Raw genomic sequence first — 23585 nt, 5'->3', positions numbered from 1 at the left:
ATGTCCCTGGTCTTGAAAGTACCGGCCTTGTGTCCTGTGGTATCCTGGAATGCAGTGCCCCCTGGGCACCAGAATCAGCTGCTCCAGGAGTATCCCTGTGAAGCCTGCATGTGCTCTACTGTGTTGCTGAGCTGTGTTTGCCTTCCCCTAGTCAGCAGCAATGACCTGCTATGTCTGCTGTGGGCACACGGCACTGGGTTTGGACCCTGCGCCATTGAGGGGCCTGATACCAGTTTGGGGCTTATAGGCGGATGGGATCGGCAGTCAGATGAGGTGTGTAAATCAGCCTTTCTGCTGAAGCTGTGGGCCCTGCAAAGGGCAGCACTTTCTCCCTGTGTTCCATAGAGGCTCACACTGATGGGCAGAGCCGGCAGTCAGACCAGATTAATCTTGCTGCTGCAGTTACCAGAGCACCAAGCAGTGGGCTTGCTCCCTGCACAGTCAGCTAAGAGGCTCTGCCTCTGGAACTGGGGGCACACTGGCAGATTCAGTTGTCTCCCTCTCCCCATGACAGGAGTCCCTTTTGGCAGGCAGGGTAATGGGTGGGGGGCGGGGAAAGCACACGGGGTGCTGGCGAAGTAGGTGGAGCGTTAGTGCTGGTTGCCACCAGTATCTGTCTAGTCTCAGGGGGGAGAGCCCCCAACAGCCCCGAGCCCTCCTACCTTGCCCTCCACCAAAGTGTGAGAAGGGGGTTTGTGGAGGAAATGCAGCAGCAAGAAAGCCGACTCCAGGGTTAGTGCTTAGGCCAGAGTTCCCGTGAGGACAGCTGAACAGTTCAGGCAGGAACTGAAATGCACGTTCTCAAAAATGTTTTATGGATTTTTTAGGAGTGACTGTACCTACTGCTCTGTCAGCTTCCCCTGGTACTTGCTGGCTTCTGTAATGTCCAAATAGAGCAAAGGAAGGACATTCCTGAAGTTGAAAGGCTTCTGTGGCAGGATTTGCAAAGAACAGTAGAAAAAGGCTACACGGCAAAAATTCCTTCTGGTTAGTTATCTTTGGGTGTGTTTTTGGGTATTTTTTGATTTTCTGTATATTCTAATATTCTCAAAATAAGTGTATATTGCATTTGTTTTAACAGTCTGGGGGCGCCTGGGTGGCTCAGTGGGTTAAAGCCTCTGCCTTCGGCTCAGGTCATGATCCAGAGTCCTGGGATTGAGTCCCACATCGGGCTCTCTGCCCCGCAGGGAGTCTGCTTCCCTCTCTCTCTGCCTACTTGTGATCTGTCAAATAAATAAATAAATAAAATATTAAAAAAAAAAAAAAAAAGTCTGAATGTGCTGGGCAGGCACCTGCATGGTTCAGTCAGTTAGGTGTCTGACTTGGTTTCGGCTCAGGCCATGATCAGGGTCATAAGATAGAGACACCCCCCCCATCAAGGTCTGTACTCAGCTCTGAGTCAGCTTGATTTTCTCTCTCCCTCTGACCTCTGACCCTTTCCCCTGCACTCTAAAATTAATATTTAAAAATAAAATTTTAAAATCTGTACAGAAAACAGTTTAAAAAATACTGTTTTCAGCTTCAAGCTAAAGATGTAAGAGTTGCTTTAGCGGGCACAAGAAAAGCTTTGAACTTGGTACCCACTGGCTGTTTGCGGCAGGTCTTGACTAATCCAGGCATGGTGGCCAAACAAGAAAATCTTCGATTCCCACTCTCCGTAGGAAATTCTTTTCTAGCTGTATTTGACAAGGTCCTAATCAAAAGTCCTTTTAACTTGCATTATCAAAACTGCTGGTCACATGAAGAGCCACCTTACCTTAAAAACAGGGAGGAAAGCAAAAAGCCTAACTTGAGGGAAACACCATTTCTCAGATGACTACAAAAAGCCAGTTGAAGTAGGAGTCTCTTCTTTTCAAACATACTCTGGGATGTTTGGTTTTCACCTTAAACATAACATGCATTAGTTTTTTAAAAGACCTTTCCCATATCAAATTGCAGGAACTTAGGAGGTATCTTTTATTTTATTTTTTTATTTTTAATTTATTTGACAGATAGAGATCACAAGTAGGCAGAGAGGCAGGCAGAGAGAGAGGAAGGAAAGCAGGCTCCCTGCTGAGCAGAGCCTGATGCGGGGCTCAATCCCAGGACACTGGGATCATGACCTGAGCCGAAAGCAGAGGCTTTAATCCACTGAGCCACCCAGGTGCCCCAGGAGGCATCTTCATCTTTTAATGTCCACATGAACTTGAAAGCAGCTGTGGCTGCAGCTGCTGATTTCTGTTAAGTGTGTGCGTCTTTGACTCTAGCTGTGTTTGAATCACCTAGAAGAGAGCGGACTCTGGGAGAGGGCTGCCTGGCGCCAACTCTGAGACCACACAGCAGTGGCATCGTCACTAGGGAGGCAACACAGCACACTCAGGGGCTGGCGCTCTCTCTGTTTGAAATCTGGATATAGTGGGGACTGGGTTGACGTGATCGTCTGCTGTGTTCTTTGAGGAACAGAGATACCCAACTGAGTTTGTTGAAGGGCTCTCGGCTGGGGTGTGGAGATCTACAGTCTGCAGCTACAGAGACCATGGATAGAAAAGAGGCAGGTTCCTAAGCTTTTGCTGGCTACCACAGGGCTGTTTTTTACTCTGATGTGTAAGGAAGGCCATCCAAAGGCATTTTGTTGAAAGAAATGTTTATTATTTTTATTGGTCAAACAGTCTCAAACAAATTCAGAACAAGTTTTCACATTTTGAGCCTTTAATGCAAAGACACTATGTCATGCGTGAGAGAAATGCTGACCCAGGGGAGCCCTCCCCTGAAGCAATTAAATACCAGGACGGTCAGGCGGAAGGAGACTTGTGGGACAGAATTCTGCTCAGAAATCCTCTTGAAAAAGGACATGATTTAAAGCTCATCTGAAGATTTTTCACAACATAATGTGCCTGAACAACCTGTAATCTCAACTTCTTAATTTCGAAACAAAATACCCCAAGTATCAACTATCCCTTTTAAATAAAAAAAATAATCAATTTATACTCTTCTTAAAAGAACTCTAACAATGTAAAATAAGTTCCAATTCCATATATATATATGTACATTTATAACTTAGGTGCTCTTTTGCTCTATATACTTTTATTCATGCAACAGTGACGAGGACTGGATGTGAGGCCCTACAGAGGCCTCTCTGAAAAAGCAGTGTAGCTCCTCACTCTGGCGAAGAACAAGGGGGTGTACATCTTGTCAATCTCAAAAGCAGTAACTGCAGTCTCACCAGTTGATCTGGAAAGAAAGCACAAAATTACCAGTTACAAGGAAATTTCAACTTATTTAAAATCCTTACATATTTATAGGGGAGAACTTATCTGGCGCTTTAGTCTTTTATATTTTTATTTCATCTCAGTAAACTAAAAATGATAGCAGCATGATAAGAGAAAACTGCAGGCCTAAAATTGTGTCACTTAGACCCAGTTCCCAAACCAGGGCCCAATACCTAATCTAAATGCATTCTCAAATCAGTCGGGAATCTTCTGATGGGCATCCATGTGTCTGCCACATGGGCCCTCTCCACCCTGCGAAGGAAGATGAGGTAGCCTGCATGGTACGACTCCCTGCTCCTCCCTCTGAGGGAAAGCAGCACAGCCTGAAACAATCCTTCCTGCCCCTACCCTCCTTTTATAAAAACCTTCCAAGTTTGTGCGACTCCTCTGAGCTCCCCTCTGTACCCTTTAGATGGGATGCTGCCCAATTCAGGACTTGTTTATTAAAGCCAATAAGACAATTAAAATTTACTTGGTTGAATTTTTGTCATTTAACAGATTTGGTGGCAGCAACAGGATCCAAAGTGAACTTGCGGCAGCGCCTGGGGATGAGAAAACATAGGCGTGGAACCTGTGAACCTTTGGAGTTCACTCTTTCTCACCATTCTGAGGGCCATGGGTAAGTTCCTCTCGGTTATGGGTTCTTTGTCATCACTGCTGACACTCAGGCTCCCCAGCTACGTGGTGTCCCTTTACAAGGCAGGATGGCTTGTACAGCCTATCGCTAGTGGGGATCTTGGAGACCAAAAAGCCGCAAGAATTGGTGGGGATGGGTCAAGCATTTAAGGCCTGTTACAAGTGCTCAAAACCTCAAGAAGACTGCTGGGATAGGTAAGTTGATCGTGAAACAGGTTAGCCTGGCACTAGGTCAGCTACCAATCTCCAGAAACTTCCCAGGCACAAGGTACCCTGCGAAACACGCACCACCCCCAGCCCCACAGCACATCCCTTTCAGGTTATCGTTTAGCTCAGAGGGTCCCTAAATTCTGAAGGGTCAAGTATGCCACCTTCTGGCACACCTGCTTATTTCATGTCTAAGAACTACAGTCCCAGAAGTTTCAGGTATCTAGCAAAAATGACAAAATCTTCCTAAGCTTGTTTTGTGTCCTGAGGAACTCGGCTTGGTAACCACAAGGTCCCAAAATAGACTGATGTGGGTTGACTCTGTGACTAGCGTCCTGCTGGAGCCCTCAGAAGATCATGACCTAGAAGTACAATGGCTGTTACATGGAAGGTTCCAATTAGGTAAGATCATTTAAGAATGAGACCTGAAAGCACAGGTTCTCAATTGAACAGAATGGGATACCCATTTCATGTGGCATGCAGACACCTCCAAAAAGTTTCAAAATTCCAAAAACAGTTTCACTGAAAGGTTTTTTTGTTTTTTTTTTTAAAGATTTTATTTATTTATTTGAGAGAGAGACAGTGAGAGAGAGCATGAGCGAGGAGAAGGTCAGATGGAGAAGCAGACTCCCTGTGGAGCTGGGAGCCCCATGCGGGACTCCATCCGGGAACTCCGGGATCATGACCTGAGCCGAAGGCAGTCGTCCAAGCAACTGAGCCACCCAGGCATCCCTCACTGAAAGGTTTTATTGCAAAAAAGTTAAAAATTAAAAAGAGAAAAACGTAGGTACCTATAACAAGACTGTAAGACTGAGTACTCGTTCTCATCTGAATTTTAAAAGACTACATAAACATCAACAAAATTCTGCCAAGTTAAGGGCCTTACAGACATCCTGTTATCTGCCTTCTAAACAGGGCCCTCATATGAGCCCCTGCCAGAGCTGACAAAGCTGAGGGATTTTCTGATAACTGCTACATCATTCCTTAGACAGTCAAGGGGAGACCAGGTCGTGCTGAGGGGATCCTGGACAAACTGGCAGAAGCCAGCAAAAGGTGAAAATTCTTACCAGAGTCTGCTGTTCCAAATCTCTGCCTGCCAAGTCAAACAGAAAATAAAATCACACTGTCCTTCCCTTCTAAACCCAGGCCCACTGGTTAGTGATCCCTTCTCTCCCAGGGACAGCTACTGTCTTTCCTGTTTATCTGGTTTTGCACAACTGGGTTGGCTTTCTGCCTGCTTGGGACAGGCAGGTTGTTGGTTCTGTCTTTTGGCCATCATTGTGAGTGATTCTAGATTTTAGATTGTAGATTTTCTAGGGAAGTTGATATCCTCTGTACCCTCCTTGCTGATCCATCTTTTTTACCCAACAGAATCTATTCAATACTGCCAAAAATACATAAAGTTACAACGATGTACCCAGAGGGGAAAAAAGCAAACTGAGGATACTACAGTTGGACAACTGCAGCAAGCTCTGATGCCATGTAAGTTCGACAAACCAGTTGTCTGGACTGAACTGAATGAAAGCAGTCGTCCTGTGTTAACACATCTTTACAAACCAGCAATGTAGCCCTCCAGGCAACCAAAAATTCCCCTATTCCTTTACCAATCCCAAAATGTCCCCTGCTCACCTCAGACAGCTTGTACATTACTGGCCTTTGGAAACCAAATTTCTTGTAGGAGCCTGCATTTTTTCCTGTGCTTTTTAAATCTAAATGTTCAATGTTCTACCTGGTCTTCTCCAAGAATTCCTTAGTCCATCTCTTTAAGTTTTGTATTTTAAGGAGATGATTCTTATCAAGAAAAAACGAAATGGGCAAAGTCATTTGGAACTTGATGTATATAAAGAAAATCTTTACCCACGTGGCCAGGAAAACAAACGTACATCGACTTTGATAAATCCTGCATTTATTTTAGGGCAGGATTTTCAAAACCAGCAATAAGGTCTCTGATCCAACCTGTTCACATGTGTTTATACATGTCTGTTAGTTATGTGGTACTTTCCACTTATGATATTGCTAAAATGAATTTGTAAAAGCTCTATTTAGCGGGTTTGAAGGCAAGTGCCTGTATTGGACGGGCATTCTGAAAATCATAAAGTCAGAGATTAACCCAAATGGTTAAGTGCATGTGATCCAGGAAAACATATGATATAAAAGCTAGATTATCGCTGATGGTTTAATTAACAGACATGGTTTTAGTTATCAACATTAAATATTAAACTTATTCTACCTGAGTTTACTAGCCATATAAATTCACGTTCTCTAAGATGTATACATACAAAACATAATAGCTTAGGAGAATGGCAGACTTTGTCTAGCGCTTTAGACAAAGTGTTTGTAGTAATCTAAACATAATTCAGGACAAATAAAGCTAAGCAAGACAAAAGTTTATAAATGAGATTTTTTGCCAATATATGTCTACTTCGTTTTCCCAAACTTTTTTTAATAGCCTAAAACCTTAAACGGAGTTAGGTTAAATGATGAATTAAATTAAATGCATTAAATATCTACATCATTTCCAAATAAGATAAAGTACTAAAACATTAATAAACATAGGTTTATCTACTTTTGGCTTCATACTACAGAGAAACTAAAAGATTTAAAAATGCTAATGCTACACTGAAACATATAAAACATTGCGCGCTTCAAGAAATTTTAAAATGTATTCCCAAGTAAGTGAATTTTTAAAAACGCTAGTTTAACAGTTCAAAATTGCTCATTTCTTAGCTTTCATTAGAAATTAAGGGTTTTTTTTTTTTAAGATTTTATTTATTTGACAGACAGAGATTACAAATAGGCAGAGAGGCAGGCAGAGAGAGAGGAAGGGAAGCAGGCTCCCTGCTGAGCAGAGACCCAGGACCCTGGAATCATGACCTGAGCCGAAGGCAGAGGCTTTAACCCACTGAGCCACCCAAGCGCCCCTAGAAATTAAGGTGTTTTTTTTTTTTTTAAAGATTTTATTTATTTATCAGAGAGAGAAGGGGGGAGAGAGCAAGCACAGGCAGGCAGAATGGTAGGCAGAGGCAGAAGGAGAAGCAGGCTCCCCGGCGAGCAAGGAGCCCGATGTGGGACTCGATCCCAGGACCCTGGGATCATGACCTGTGCTGAAGGCAGCTGCTCAACCAACTGAGCCACCCAGGAGTCCCGAAATTAAGGTTTTTAAAGGTTGAGAATTCTAATATCTTTGTATGCCAGGAAAGCAGGATATGTTTTCCATAAAATAAAGTATGAGAAAAAGGGATATACTTTTCCACTAAGGATAAAGAAAATAAGTTTGTCCTAAAATAAAGCTGGTTGTTAAAGGAAAAAAAAAAAGACAAAATCGGGACGTAGAAAAGAGGTTGTAAAAGGTTTGTGGAAACAAATCTTTAAAAAGGAATTTAACGTGTGATCAGACAGGGTAAGATTAAAATATATTTTTAAAAAATGAGTTTCAATACAAAGAAAGATAGTACAAAATTAGAATTTAGTTTTCTCTGTTAAAACAAAGTTTTCTTGAACTTTGGTCTGCTTTTGGTAAGACTACAGTTTCAAAACAATCTATAATCCTGGGGCACCTGAGTGGCTCAGTGGGTTAAGCCGCTGCCTTCAGCTCAGGTCATGATCTCAGGGTCCTGGGATCGAGTCCCGCATCGGGCTCTCTGCTCAGCGGGGAGCCTGCTTCCTCCTCTCTCTCTCTGCCTGCCTCTCTGCCTACTTGTGATCTCTCTCTGTCAAATAAATAAATAAAATCTTTAAAAAAAAAAAATTCCTTTAAAACAATCTATAATCCTACTTTTAAGGCAAGTGCTTTAAAACCTTTTTAGAAAATTCTGACAAACTTTCAAAGGACCTGTTAAACTGAGGCTTATTCGCTGTTAAGTGAATACTAAGCCTTCTCTGTGGCACAAGTGGCTCATGTCCACCCTGCGTCCACACACATGGCCCCCCATCAGCAGACTTGCCAACAGCCTGCTTCTGAACCAAAGACAGTGAAATGAGTGAGCACTGACTGCAAATTAAACACACACGGAAACCCAGGATGGCCCGGTTCTTCCTCGCTCCCTGACAAATCCTACATTTTAATTTGTGTATTCCTTCACCCATCACAGCACACTGACAAAGACTCAAATTATAAGCAGACATTGATAGACTTTTGTGAAAATACAAAAACACTCCACCATTAATGTCTGACCTGTTTGGTCACCACCACTCACCATGCCCCACCCCCATAACCTAATTTTGTTCCCAGAGGCCTCCAACGTCTGCCCTCTGGATCCTTTGAATGCTTGCAGCTGAACCTCATTCAACTGCCACTTAGTATGGATGGGTGATCAATAGGTTCTTATTCTTTTTTTTTTTTTAAAGATTTTATTTATTTATTTGTCAGAGAGAAGAGAGAGTGCACAAGCAGGCAGAGCTGCAGGCAGAGGCAGAAAGAGAAGCAGGCTCCCCACTAAACAAAGAGCCCGATGCGGAACTCAATCCCAGCACCTTGGGATCGTGACCTGACCTGAAAGCAGTGGCTTAACCGACTGAGCCACCCAGGTTCTCCTAGCTTCTTATTCTTTTATGTATGTCTTCTAGATGGGTTGAGATTTCCCCTACTGTAAGACTGATGTCCTCATAGGAAAAACCAACCAAAAAAAAAAAAAGACTTAAAACTGTGTTTCCCACTTGGGGTTATATTTCCAAATCACATGAGCCTCAACGAAAACCTTACAAGCTTCTTGGAATTCTATCAATACACAACCTTCTGATCCCTTGGCGTCTCATGCTCGTGTGACCAGCTACTTAATGTCTTATGCTCAAGCCTGTCATCCATAGATTCAAGAAGCTTTCCTGGATCCCAATTCAAAGAAACCTGTTGATCATAGCCTAGAGTTTGGTGACTGTATAAACACTGCCAGGGGAAAACCACCCTCCAGCCCCATTGGAAAAGGACCTTTCCAGGTGCTCCTGACCACTGACACTGAAGCCCAATACACATCACACAGAAAAGGCTCCAGTCGACACCTGGTCCTGTACAGATGCTAGAGACCTCCACACATCAAAGGGACAAGCAGAAGTAGCGAACTTCGAGGCAATCGTCTTCCACCCCGGATGACAGATGGACTTCATACGCTGACTAAATGTAAGCCCTTTCTCTTTCCCTCTCCTTCACTCTGGCATTGGCCTGGAAAGAAAACACCCTCATCTGTATCTTTCAGGCCACTGTGTGGGAGGAGTATAACCTCTGGAATTTAAAACAATCTTTTATTTCAGGCTAGGAGATAATCTAACTGTGCTTCTAACTTTTCACAAGCAAAATTAACAGATCATCATTGGTAGAATCTCCTAAATTTATGTTGTTGAATTAAAAAGGAAACATTTACGATTCATATTCACTCCTTTTCAGAGGTCCCAATTTCCTTAGTTAGGGATACATATAAATGAGGCTCTGACCAATTTTCAAAATTACTGCAAAATCTGCTGCGCACCACAAAGACCCCTGGACTCTCTAGCCAAAGTTGTTCTTGATTATCTCTTCGCTGAGCCAGGAGGTGGGTATCTGTGTTTACTATCAGTAACATATTACTATCAGTAATCCTGCTTTTCATTTAGCATTCTGACAGATGCATTTTCCTACATTATTACTCTTGACAAGTATTTAATAGTAATTTAATAATAATTTATTTAATAACAATTAAATAAAATTTTCACTGTCTGCCTGTACCACAATTTCCCTAATAATTCCCTCCTTTTTAAAAAAGATTTTATTTGAAGAGACTGAGCACAAGCAGGAGGAGGGGCAGAGGGAGAGAGAGAAGCAGACTCCCCGCTGAATGAGGAGCCTGATGCGGGGCTCAATCCCAGGATAATGACCTGAGCTGTAGGCAGACGCTTAACCAACTCTGCCACCAAGGTATCCCAGTAATTCCCCTTCTGTTGGAGATTTATGTTGTTTTCATTGTTTGGTAATTAAGCTGCTCAGAGGGGATTCTGCTTGTCCCTCTCCCTCTGCCCACCTCTGCTCTCCACCCCTCTCAAATAAAATCTTTTTTAAAAAATGTGATATTTTTGATTACATCCTTTGAAAAGATTCCTTAGGAATGCTAATAAGTAAAACACTACAGACATTTTAAGAATCTTGTTAAAATGTAATTTAAAAAGAATTATAATCCTAAAATAGAATTTAGTGACTTAATATTTGCATGATCAACAGCATCATCCCAGTGGGAGAGGGAGAGGAAGTAGATAGTAAGTAATACTACTACAGCCTTTCATTTTTGTCCCCCAAACAGATAAATAAAAAGGAAGAAAATTCAAGTAACTTTATACATAGAGTAAGGAAGTCAATGTGAGCATTAGCAGTTACAAATGACACCTATAAAAATGTCCTTCTTTCTCCTAAAACATGATGCTTTCTATTTATTTGGTACTCTGCTGGGTTTGATTTCTTTCTATGAGAAGAAAACAGAACATTCCACTGCATGGTTTACTAAGAGGAACAAAAAGGAGATATATGACTGCTAGGTAAGAATGAAAAAAAAAAATGCTTTCTCAGTTCTCAGGACCTTTCATACTAGTGGGGAAAGCATGGAAATAAGCCACAGAAAGTTTTCAACCCTGTGGCTAAGGTTGTGAAGTAGATTTAATAGAAGGTGACCTCAAAATTTGTCTCCAAGAATTCTGGATTCCATTTTGGAAGCAAGAGCCATCAATCATACACCAATATTCTTTCAAACCTGACAACAGCAAACCTCACTATCCACACAAGTTGATGGTTCACTTACTTCTATACTTTCTCACACACATTGTTGTGTTCCTTAATTACTCCTTACAGGTAAATCTGAACACAAAAAGCTTTAGGAAACACCTAATAGATTTGGCTTTGGAATACGTGACATCCTTTTAGAAGACATATCCTCCTTGCTACAATTTTATTAAAATCAGTGTATAATCCCAGAGGGTAAACCAAATGGAAATAAAAGTTTTTAAAAAAATGGTAAGAGTGAAGCACTGGAGAAGAAAAAAGATTTGAGGTTTTAAAAGTGCCTTGAGTAAGTCAATGAGGATAACACATGGACAGCATAAAGGTGACAGTACCATTCTAATTCCAAAGTGGTGGCACCTGTTCCCATGCCTATTCCCATGGCCACTGGGGAGAGCACCACCTCCTGCTCCACTCTTCTGCGTGCCTGACAGACTCCTCAGAAAAGACAGTCATTGGCCAGGGACTCTCTGTGGTGCCACTATCACACTGACAGCTCTCTACCTAGAGCACAGCAAACTCTGGAGGCGTCTACAGGGGCCCTGTAATACTCTAATGTAACATCACGGAACGTAAAGTGGTTTCATAACAGAACGTTAACCCTGAGGGCTTTCAAATCAGAGTTTGCTGAGCCTGATATGAAGTACACATTTATTGTGCAGCTTTGGCATCTGTACTACATTCACCTACCTGTACGTGACGTGACAAGAATGATGGATCCAGATGAGTTTGTTGAACCTCTGGTGGCCACTGGAACACAGCTGGAGCCCCACATGAAAACTCTGATCTGCTTCTTGTACGGGGACGCGACGGAAATATCTGTATTTGTAGTCAAGTGGTTTCTATAAAAGAAAAAGTGTGTGAGCTATCATGAACCCCCCTCAGTGATACATAAAACTATGACAGGCACCTATCATGCAAAGGTAAAGTAAAAGTAACATCTTCTCTGCACACGGCAGGGGGGGTCTTGGGTATCAAATGAGAAGGTGGATGAGTGCCCTGAAAAATGGTAAGCCCTCTAAAAACAAGGTTTTCTCTCCTTCATCGGCTCAGGTACTCAACACAACCACCCCAAGTGTTAAGTATGACTGTACACTGCTGTTTAATGGCTAAAAGAATGAAGACCCCAATCGAGTCCCACATCGGGCTCTCTGCTCAGCGGGGAAAGTGCTTCCTCCTCTCTCTCTCTCTCTCTGCCTGCCTCTCTGCCTACTTGTGATCTTCCTCTGTCAAATAAATAAATAAAATCTTAAAAAAAAAAAAAAAGAATGAAGACCCCAGGAGGTCAAACAAGTTCACCAAAATTATACAGCAGTTGCAGAGTTGGAAATAAAAACTTCTCTTTTCCATGTAAGCCTAGTATTTCCTTCTACTGAAAATATGGGAATTTTTAAAGAGGCAAAGTGATAAACTGGTGAAAGATGCAGAAGCGGCATGGAGCAGAAACTTACCTTTTGCAATAACAGTAAAAGAGTCAATGAAGAAACAGATGTGGACAAGGTTCATTAGAATCACGCTTTTGCAAATACTGGTGCTAACAACACAAGAATGCCAACACTATCCATGGTTTCACTGTTACCATATTCTTTTTTTTTTTTTTTTTTAAAGATTTTATTTATTTATTTGACAGAGAGGGATCACAAGCAGGCAGAGAGGCAGGCAGAGAGAGAGGAGGAAGCAGGCTCCCTGCTGAGCAGAGAGCCCGATGCGGGCCTCGATCCCAGGACCCTGAGATCACGACCTGAGCCGAAGGCAGCGGCTTAACCCACTGAGCCACCCAGGCGCCCTCACTGTTACCATATTCTGAAGAGATAACTGGTACTCAACATAGGAGTTCCTATACCCTTTTATAAGGTAAGACCTAAACAAGAGCCTCACAACTCCCCAGTTCTGCCCTCAGGAAACTCATGGCCAAAGCCACAGCCACAGCCACAGCAGCTACCTCTGCTCCTTAGACAGCTGCCCCAGATCCCCAGAGTCTACCCGAGGCAGGCAGAGAAGCCAGCCACCAGCGGCCACAAGGTGAAGGGACTCTAATGAAACCCTGCCCTAACTAACACATGATGCCAGGGAAGAGAGGAGGATCTGATACAAGGAAAACATCTGAAAACCATATTAATTATAAAAGTATTAGGCAAGGGGCGCCTGGGTGGCTCAGTGGGTTAAGCCTCTGCCTTCAGCTCAGGTCATGATCTCAGGGTCCTGGAATCGAACCCTGAATTGGGTTCTCTGCTCAGAAGGGAGCCTGCTTTCCCCTCTCTCTCTGCCTGCCTCTCTGCCTACTTGTGAACTCTGTCAAATAAATAAATCAAATCTTAAAAAAAAAAAAAAAAAGCATTGGGCAAGTATTTATTCCAACTACATCACAACTGACTCCTTTCATACCCATTTTTAAAACCAGGATTGAAAAACACAAGAAAAGTTGTGAAAAAAAAATTGGGCCCTCAATGTGTTAGAGTTAAAAATATTCTGGAATGTAATAATTTGCTTGGCATTTTTTTTTCCTTTTGTAAGAACAGGAAGAAGGAAATTATCTTACTTTAGCTTATTTCCAGTAGAAATTGAAATTCTCTAAGAACATCCTTGAGAAAAAATTATCTATATAAACTACCTTAGAAAGGAAATCTCTTATGATTCAAAATAGGGATAGCTAAAAAACATATTCAGGTATAATTTTACTAGTTATTTCGTAGCACATTTTGGCTTTACATTTTCTAATGTAAAAAATCTAGACCAGAAAAAGAAATCACTTAGAGATAAACAAGCTGATCCAATTAACCCCCCCCCTACATTTCAGAAAACCCTCCAGCTCTCTTCAGAGAGATGTTTTAAGTCAACATACATTTTGTGTAACAGGATACATTATGAAACAATATTTTCTTATACTTTCTAATCAAGAATGCTTGAGTAAGTGGAGTACTGAAATAAACAGAGAACCTTTAATTCCAATCACATACTCACCTCTTCTTTTTTCTTGGTTATCACAGCAAATACTTTGGTCTGATTGTCTGTATCTTGTGATAAGCGATAATGACCCAATAGAATTGCATCAGTTCTAAAAATTAAAAAGTACAATTTAAGTCCAAGTCTATTAATCAGTTGTTGCATGTATTTAAATAATTTAGGAAGTAATGTGTTCTAATAGCGGTTACTCAACTTGCCCGAGAAGAATCAGCTAGGATGTGAGTAAACCTAGTTTGCAAGGGTTCTAAGACCTACTGAAGCACACTCCCTAGGCAGAGAGCCCCAGGCACCAGTGTTTTTCCTAAGGGCCCCTGCAGAGTGCTGTTTTCATCAGCCAGTACTAAGTTAAGGAAGCACTGGATTACATTAACCTGCAAGTAACCACAGAAAATGTGAACTGGACAGACAACTACAGAAAAATACTACCTAGTATTCCTAGTTCTTAAGCGAGGAACAATGGACTGGGGCTCCTCAGGGGTTGTCAACACCATCACAAGGCCATCAGGGAAGAATCTTATGTACCTGTGTAAAAAGAAAAAGAACACCAAAAAACACCACACACACACACACAGTATAAAATATGTCCTTGTTTCCTGGCACCTAAACCTGTTCACTGATGTGAAATCAAATCAGAAATACCATGGGCCAAAAAAACCGGCAAAACAACATTAAAACAAACATGACTGGCAACCCATGAGGCCAGAGAAAAAGAAGTGAAACAGTCTGTTATTTTTCTTAGAGGGAACTGTCAAACTTTCAGTTTTATTCCTGAATAAAAATAAATATACCTCCGTTAAAACTGGTTTTTTTTTTTTTTTTTTCCCTAAAGCACTAATTAAGGTCAAGAGTATGACCTAATGATCATACACAGTAGTTCACATGTCTCCTTATTTCTCAAGGCTAGTAACATCTGCTGGACAGTATGGCTGAAAGAGCACCAGCTAAGTGAAAAGGCAAATGAATCCCACCAAAAGCAAAAAACAATGAAGAGCTCTAAAATGTAAAGGGATTCTTCAGTTTAGAAGCTAGGAGGAATTAAATAATTTGTATTAACCTCTTGTTTCTTTGAGTTCAGTTCCTGTTACAAAACTGGAGAAAAATACTGAGGGTCATTTTGTGGATAAGTGTAAAGGCCACAAACAGCTGCCCAGTAACTAATGAACTAATACTTGGAGAGAGAGAATTTTTCACTCACTCAGTTTACTACAGTTGTACCTGTAATATTCCACTTGGTGCCAGGCTCTATAGAAACCATCAAGAGACTGTTCCCCTTGACGAATATATGTCGTTTTACTGATATACACTCCTATAAAAACAAAGTTTTGAGATTTTTTTAGTTTAGGTTTTTTTTTTTTTACAGTTAAAATAAACTAACATGTTTCCAGCTTTATTTTTATTGTGGTTTCCTTTAAGAATGATTAAAGTACTTAGATCTGTTACAGAAAGTTAAGACTGTGTACTTATCAAAATCAACATGCTAGACCAGTATTTCTCCTAAGTTCTGAAGAGTTCAACTTACCATCAAACCGAACACGGGGCCTTTCTAAAAACATCTCCCTCCAGGATGTGTATGGAACAAGCTTAATACAGCTTCTGCCCCAAACTTTCAAGCAGGCCAAACGCCATATCTCGGGGTCTCTAGGTAATAAAAGCATAACATCAACTTATAAAAAAGGCTAAGTTCCTAACCGCAGAAATACTTCTGCAAGAATTTGATGAGCACCTGCAAGGCACTGACCAGGGCTCTGGAGACAGACAAGGCAAAGGCCCTGCTCTTTTCCTGGTGGGAAAGCAAACCATACTAAGAAAACAAAAGTTTCAGATAGTGTGCTCAGTGCAAACACAAATGAAGCAGGGTAAACAGGCAAGGACAGCTAAGGTGGGGGAGGAGAGACTACTTCAGGCACAACGACAGGGAAAGTACCTGGGCAGAAGCCATAGCAAGTGCAAGGCTCTAGGTGGGAGGGTGTCTGGTGCGTTCGATGAGGACCACATGGTTGCAGCTAACTAAGCCAGGTTCACAGGCTGCATGACTGGAGGGGCAGTGAGGGGCTTACAGGCTATTTACTGACATGGATGCCACTGAAGAGCTCTGCGTATGATTTAGGCTTTCTAACTCTGGTCTGCTCTCTGGGTGCTCTAGGGGTGTAAGAGGGGAAGCAGGCCACTGCCATAATAACCCAGACCGGCTGTCATGGGCAGAACAAGAAGGGTCCCTGGACAAGAGGGAAATGTCAAATTAAAGATCTATTTTTACGGTAGCATCAACAAGATTTTGTTATGGGATTAGTGTAGAAAACTGAGTTTTTTTTTTTGTTTTTTTTTTTTTTTTTTTAAGATTTTATTTGAGAGACAGAGTAAACGAGAGAGAGAGAGCACAGCAGCAGAGGGAAAGGGAGAAGCAGGTCCCCTTGCTGAGCAGGAAGCCTGACACAGGGCTAGATCCCAGGACCTCAGGATCGTGACCTGAGCCAAAGGCAGACAGTTAACCAACCGAGCCAACCAAGTGCCCACAAAGGATATATTTTTATGTAAAATATCCATGAAAGATTACCAGTCTCAAATCATTTTATACTAAACTATGATTATTCTTCACAAAGCAGTATTTTAAAAAGTATAGGATAACTTCTGATGGGCCAAAAGAAAATGCTAGTGCAATCTTAAGTTAAGTCATTACCACGTAATGGTATTTATAAGTTACTGTGAAGATGACTCAAGTTTATTTTCCTAGCACAATTCTTTTTCCAAATCAGCTAGGATAGCATGCAAACTGCTCTATGGAAGTAATATGTGTGACTACATCTGCACCCCGGAAATCCACTGTACTCTGGCCTTTAAGGGCTAGGTGGTTTGAGGAGATCACATAAATACAGCTTAGGCAAAACCATCCATTCTAAGTTTTTACTGAATATCTATCAAGTTTCTTTATCGAAACTGGCAAAAGACCGTAATTCTTTCTTCACCCCTGCCTGAGTTGTTTAAAGATGAAGTACCTGGCACAGATATAGAATCCTCTGCACACCTGCGACAGCTGCTCTAATGACCTGAGGTCCAAGTCGCTCGACACCACCCATCGGAAGATGTACATTAGGACCTCCATCGGCAACACTGCAAAGAAAACATCGTCCCTCCAGCGACCCTCCTTGGCCATTGGACGGTCTCATTCTCGGGCGCAGGCAGCTTCACTACTCCCAGACTTTCTGAATCACAGTCTCAGTATGACTCAGTAATAACAGTTTCGGATGTCAAGACACAAATTTTTCTTCAGTATAGAACAGATCAGAAGCTACTTTTATAAAGCACCTTTGCCTTCAAAAGATCATTTTATCACCAAGAGATTTTAAAATAAATTAAACTCTGATATGTGTATATTTATATCTAATTATGTATGTATACGTAATCCATACAGCATTTGCTGACACTAAAACTAACTTTCATCTTCTTGAATATTTTCAAGTGTCTTTCTCTAGAAAACCCCAAAACTAAACACTTAACGTATGGAAAGAAAGAAACATTCATTTTTATTAAGATCTTTTTATTTATTTGAGTGAGAGAGACAGAGTGCGAGCACAAGCCAGAGGGGCAGAGAGAGAGAATCTCAACCAGACTCCGAGCTGAGCGCAGAGCCCAACACGAGGTTCGATCCCAAAACCAGGAGTCTGGACGCTTAACTGAGTGAGTGGCCCAGGTGCCCCAAACACTCATTTTTAAGTATGCAGCCTCTGGGGTGCCTGGGTGGCTCAGCTGGTTAACAGCTGCCTTCGGCTCCAGTCATGGTCCCAGGGTCCTGGGATCAAGCCCTGTGTCTGGCTCCCTGCTCAGCAGGGAGTCTGCTTCTCCCTCTCCCCTGCCTGCCTGCTGCTCCCTCTGCTTGTGCTCTCTCTCTCTCACTGCCTCTCTCTGTGTCAAATAAAAAGATAAAATCTAAAATAAATAAATAAAATGCAACCTCTCTCAGGCTGAAATGCCTCATGACACCTGTCTTCCTCTAATTTTCTTGGGCGGCTTCAGTAACTCAGACACCCTTTTAAATCTTCACTGAATCACGAAGGGCATCCTTGAACTGTACTCCAAACTCCTTTCTACTTCAGATTTTGAAAAGCTTATTAGTATATGCAAACAGTAATTATAACTAGCTGTCCCAACATACTCTAAACTAGAGCAATTATTTGGCTAGTTATCTGGCCCTGTAAGCTTGGAAAATTTAAATCTAAAGTGCAAGTGTGCCTCCCTGAGTTCTAACAGCCATGTACGCTTACCTGATATGTGAGTCTGATTGCTCTCCAGCTCAGGCTGACACAGTTTGAGCACAGACTCCTGGAACGTGAGCTGCTGCTGGAAGCACGACAAGAGGTCTGCCATCTTGCTGTCATCATCATTATCTTCCATGCTGAAAAAGGAGGGAGGTGAAAAAATTAAGTGCTTCGCTCCACAAACAGAGTTTGGAAACTGATTTTTGATAGTACTTTCGAATCTGCTTTAGAAAAAGTTATCTAAATGCAAACTGTCTTAACTACTTTTTTGATTTGATATAAGTTTACTCTGCCTCACAAAGGAGGGCCATACCAAATTTTTTGGCGAAAAAAGCTTCAGCCATTTTCATTCTCACCCAGGAAGAACTAGAATTTTGGATACAAAGGTTGAGATTTAATTAGTCCATTTTATTGTAGAGATTCTTGAGTTAGTGAAAAAGATAATTTCAAATGATTTTTTAAAACTTATGTAAATATATTCCATACTAATGTGACTACAATCCATTCTAACTGGATAAAAATCAAATATACAGATGTCATCTGCAGTACTTACTTACCAAGGGTTTTTCTAACAGATGTGCCTTACCACCCTACCTTGAGAGAGGAAAATATGTAATTTAAAAATCTTATTTAGCAGGGTCCACAAATCATCTATCAATCATCTAAACAAGGGTAATTCAGTGTTTAAAAAAAAAATCTGCCTTTAATTTTTGTTGAATTAACCTTAAAAGCGATCAGATGTACAAAGCAGCTTCGATGAGAATAAGGTCTGAAGACCAAGAAGGGCTAATTATACCACAAGAAAGGCACATGTGGCAGAGGCTAGATGGGTACAAGCGCTGCTCTACCAGCACTTCACAGAAGGCAGAAAACAAGAACAAAACCAGGAGAGTGACTTTCAGGGATTATTAGACCTGATAAGAAAAAAACACCTTTATCCTTCAAGAACTTTCACTGCATCTGGGCGTGTACAAAGGGATGGGAGAGAAAAGAAATGCTTCTTTGACGTTTTTAATATAGCCTTTCTCAACAGCACCTGCACTATTCATCAAGCTGACCGAGAGCTGGGTCTAAATGCCCGCCAGAGTATAAAGAGGCTTAGAAAAAGCCCACAATTCATTTTGAGTTTCAACTACCTCACACTATTAAATTTCATTTGGTGAACAACACCACTAGCCTCCAAGTTTAGACAGTTAAGACTAACTTCACTGTGATATTTTTATTATCCAAAGCTTGAGTGTTAATACTGCAAGCAGTTAAAAAAAACACTGGCAATGAGCACATGTTATCCATAAAGGTAACTTCTTTTTACCTCATGATGGAGGTAATACTGTAACATAATGGTAGTATTTTATTACTAAAAACACTATTTTCCTATGTATTGCTCATTTCTAACCTGACACTCTCTCACGGGTAGAGAGACTCTCCTCTCTCTAATATCAGCAAATTGAGCTTCTGGAGATAGATTAAGCCAAAAACCAATTTTTTATAATTGGCTTGCAAATCTTTTGATCTTTGTCCATGTAAAACTATCAATGCCGCTTTATCACTTTGATGCAAGAGGCATCTATCCATAGAAACATGGCTTCTATCCTGCACTTGGGCTTTTAAACAAACATTGTCTTAACAATGTCCTCCCGGATACCTTAAGAGAATAATAAAGTCTTGTTATAATTCAGCATTTTCTTAATAAAATGAAAAACCTTTAAAAAAAAATGTGTAACTTCAAACATATCAAAAAGGAGAAAAACTAGTTTGATAAAACCCCATGTACCCATCACCCAATTTCAACCATTATCAATATTTTGTCAGCTTTGGCCTAATTATATTTTAATAAATTTGACTTTTTAAAATAGGTTTCAGGAAGGTGAACTGTGTCTTTTAATTTACTTTCAATAATCACTGCTTTTATTTTAAAAAAACTCTTGCCACCTTATCTTTGTTGTATCTGTTGAAAATGTGCGTTTCTTTATTTTAATCTTAACATTTCCCTAACTAAAAACAATTTCTACAACTTTATAAACAAGTCTTTGTGCTAAAGACTATATAATTTAACAGAATTACCACCATCTTCTTACCATGTTAAGAGTCAACAGGGCAAAGACGCTTAACTTTAACAAACTCTATGTATTACTGTCTATCGAATTATATACGCACTAGCTGTTTCCAACGCCATCACCATCTGGAGACCGGGTATAAGTAATCTTGAACTCTATATCAGGTACAAGTTGCATAGCCCTACGATAAAACTTGATGGCTAAAAGAAGAAATAAAGCTAAATTAGCTATGACCACACATTTTTTGTCATTTCCTTTGATTACCTATTAACTGTGGTTTAATTTGGTAACTTTCTTTACAAACAGCCAAATTCCTTTTTTCTACATACAGTAGTAGTTCAGTGAACAAACTTATTTCCAAGTCTTACTACTCAGAAATAACCTTTCTTTTTTCTAAAGCTAACACATTATAGCAGCTTAAGGACTGTTAGCCCTTCCCACCTTTTCCCTCAGCCTTGTAGTTAGAAGCGATCTTATGTGGTTGTCTTTCTTCACACTTTGGAAATGCAATTGCTGTAAACCCAAGAAAAACACTTTTAAGCAGCCTTTTGTTTCTAGGATGCAGAGTTAAGGATAATCAAATGCTTCCTACTAGGTAGAAGAAAGACTTTTTAAAAAAACTAATCTTCAAATCCAATTTCCTTTAGTCCAGCTGTCTATTACTTAGCTAAATAACATTTAAAACCTATTTTCTTGTAAGTTCTTGGCCAGGTGGTTTAGAGCTATGGTATTTAGCAATCTCTCCCACAAAGCTATACAACAGAACTTGAGACTGCAGAAGCCAACCAGCTCTTCTTCCCACAGACAGACTCTATTCAATTCAATATATTCTGCTGTGTTCTGTTACTCTGGGTAAATTACTGTACATTAAATGGAGATGAGACTCTTACAAACTAATGAAGACTGTGGAGGGATCTCACCATTTGGGCTCTTTTAATATCTGAGTGAAAATATCACTAGAAGAAACTTGCGAGTAAAATGCAGTAATCTTGAAAATGTTATTTTGAGAACATTTTCAAAGTGATTCAAGCACAAGCATTTTTCCCATGCTCCAATTATTAGCTTTACTATCACAAAATGGAAGCCTATTTACACACCTAATACAGTAAAATACCCCACTGCTCTGTTTGTTTATGCATTTCTAATGGGTTAATAAAAGAAGTAATTAAAAGAGGTAAATAAAGAGGTAATTAAAGCTGAGGGGTAATTTTCTTAGTGTAAAATGTAAACTACTAAATACGTATATGCTGCAGAAACTATCTTTTATATTCCCCTCCTCTGAAGTAATTTTCACCCATTAAAGAATATTTTAAAATGAGAAACAGTTATTTTTAAGACCTTAATATAATGAAGAATTAATAAATACTAAAACCTAAACATAGACCAATATGATGATGGTTCACAGCGATATTTTTTGAAAAGAGGTTATAGAGAAATACAACATTTAGTTTTGATTTGGTAGAAAACAATTTTAAATATAGGGAGACTGATGTCTACATACCAAATATATTCTAGTTAAAAAAAAATTGTTCAGTAACTAAGAGTTGTTATTAGAAGTGTCATGACATATGATCCTGGACCCTGAGTTTTTTTACCTTCATAGAGAGCTCCATTCTGTTCTTCTTCTACTGCTTTTAGAAAGAGTTCTCGAGCCTATAAAAATAGCGAAATGGAATTTTTGAAAGTCTGTTTTAAAAATGAGTACGCATGGCATTACAGTCTTTCTAACACAAGGGCCAGAATGATTGGACACCCACAGGCAAAGTAATGAACCATGACCTAAACCTCACATCTTACAAAAAAATCAACTCAAAAATGGATCATGGACTTAACTGTAAAATAATAAACTTATAGGAAAAAGAATTCTTTAAATCTTGGAGACCTATGGCTGGGCAAGGAGTTATACTTGATCCAAAAAACACAATCCACAGAAGGAAAGGTTGATAAACTGGAATTCATCAACATTAAAAACTTTGGCTCCACGAAATACCCTGAGGATGAAAATGTAAGCCACAGGCTGAGAGAAAGAATATAAGAGCCATTTACTCAACAAAGGACTATATTTAGAATAAAGAACTCTCAAAACTCAACAAACACAGGCAGTGCAATTAGAAAAGACAATAGATTATACAGAGAGGAGAGAAAGGTGGCAAATGGCACAAGGAAAGATAAAATGGTGCCGCCACCCTGGAAAAGCCCTGGGCAGTTTCTTTTAGCCAAACAGGCACTTACCATACAACCCAGCAACTGCACTCCTAGGCCAGAGAAATGAAAACTTAACATTCATGCAGAAACCTGCACCTGAATATTCGTAGCAGCTCTATTAATCACCAAACACTGGGAACAACCCAAATGTCCTTCAACTGGTGAATAGTTCAACAAACTGGGGTGCACCCATACCATGCAATACCACTGAGCAATAAAAAGGAACAAACTACTGTTATAAACAAACCTGGATGGACCTCAGGGGAATTCTGGTGAGTGAAAAATGCCCATCTCAGAAGGTTATATACTGGAGGATTCCATTTTTGCACCATTTTTTTTTTTAAGATTTTTTCTTTATTTATCTGACAGAGATCACAAGTAGGCAGAGAGGGAGGAGGAAGCAGGCCCCCTGCAGAGCAGAAAGCCCGATGTGGGGCTCGATCCCAGGACCCTGGGATTATGACCCGAGCCGAAGGCAGAGGCTTAACCCACTGAGCCACCCAGGTGCCCCTGCACCATTTTTTTAATATCAAAGTTAACAGAACTGGAGAAGAGATTAGTGACTGCCAGTGGGAAGGAATGGTCAGGGAGTGGGGGACGGGAAAGAACTACAAAGGTGCAGAAAGAGGGAGTCCTGTGGTGCCACCGCAGTCCAGATCTTGATCGTGGTGGTGGTTACAGGAAGCTACACATGTACTATTTATATACATGCACATAAAAAAAGTGCTTACAAATCTGGGAGGTCCGAATAAGCGCTGTGCATTATACCAATGTCTATTTCCTAGCTTCTGATATGGTATGGTACTATAGCTATGCAAGGTATCACGGCTGAAGAAGAAAGGGTGAAAGGTGCATGGGGCTTCCCTGCACCTAGGTTTCTGTAATTATTTTCAAAATAAAAATTAAAACAAGATGAATATGGAAGTTTTTAGTTATCATGGTAATTTCAATTACTTAATGCCAGATTGCTTGTAAAAATATTTTGTGTAAACATGAGCGCCTCTATGGAACAGGAAAAATGGAAAGTGTAATGTGCCTATGTCATGTAAGTACTAAAAAGAGGTTTATTCACCAGGTTTCTTAGACAGCATGCCAAATATTTTCAGTGTAAGCGCTTTCAAAGTTTTCCAGAAGAAGGAAATAATTAATGCATCATTATACATTGGTTCTACTCAAAATGTAACAAAATACTGCTTTAAGACCTTTGCAAAGGTGTTAACAGTTGAACAAGTTTTTTCTCCTTTTTTAGCATCGAACTTTTGGAGACCAAATGAATCTTAGC

General features: G+C 40.5%; 1 protein-coding gene across 2 annotated transcripts in view; it reads right to left on the bottom strand.

The window, feature by feature from the left end:
- Positions 1-2606: 2606 nt before the first annotated feature.
- The window catches only part of FBXO9 (F-box protein 9), a 43476-nt gene continuing 22497 nt past the window's right edge, over positions 2607-23585 (bottom strand). Inside the window, exons 1-11 of one of the 2 annotated variants that reach the window (XM_082729384.1) lie at positions 22331-22396; positions 21694-21751; positions 20199-20298; positions 18048-18178; positions 16782-16896; positions 15308-15426; positions 15004-15094; positions 14215-14310; positions 13786-13879; positions 11515-11666; positions 2607-3210 (exon numbers count right to left, since the gene is read on the bottom strand). In XM_082729384.1, coding sequence (XP_082585510.1) covers positions 3102-3210; positions 11515-11666; positions 13786-13879; positions 14215-14310; positions 15004-15094; positions 15308-15426; positions 16782-16896; positions 18048-18178; positions 20199-20298; positions 21694-21751; positions 22331-22381 — 1116 coding nt within the window. In that variant the 5' untranslated portion in view covers positions 22382-22396 and the 3' untranslated portion in view covers positions 2607-3101. Of the gene's footprint in view, positions 3211-11514; positions 11667-13785; positions 13880-14214; positions 14311-15003; positions 15095-15307; positions 15427-16781; positions 16897-18047; positions 18179-20198; positions 20299-21693; positions 21754-22330; positions 22397-23585 lie in introns of those variants that run through there. The other variant, XM_082729383.1, reaches the window with a different exon arrangement.

Source organism: Mustela nivalis (genome assembly GCF_964662115.1).
Source record: "Mustela nivalis genome assembly, chromosome: 5".
Classification (NCBI taxonomy): domain Eukaryota; kingdom Metazoa; phylum Chordata; class Mammalia; order Carnivora; family Mustelidae; genus Mustela; species Mustela nivalis.
Note: the sequence above shows the minus strand (reverse complement) of the source record. Positions and strands in the feature narration are given on the sequence as shown.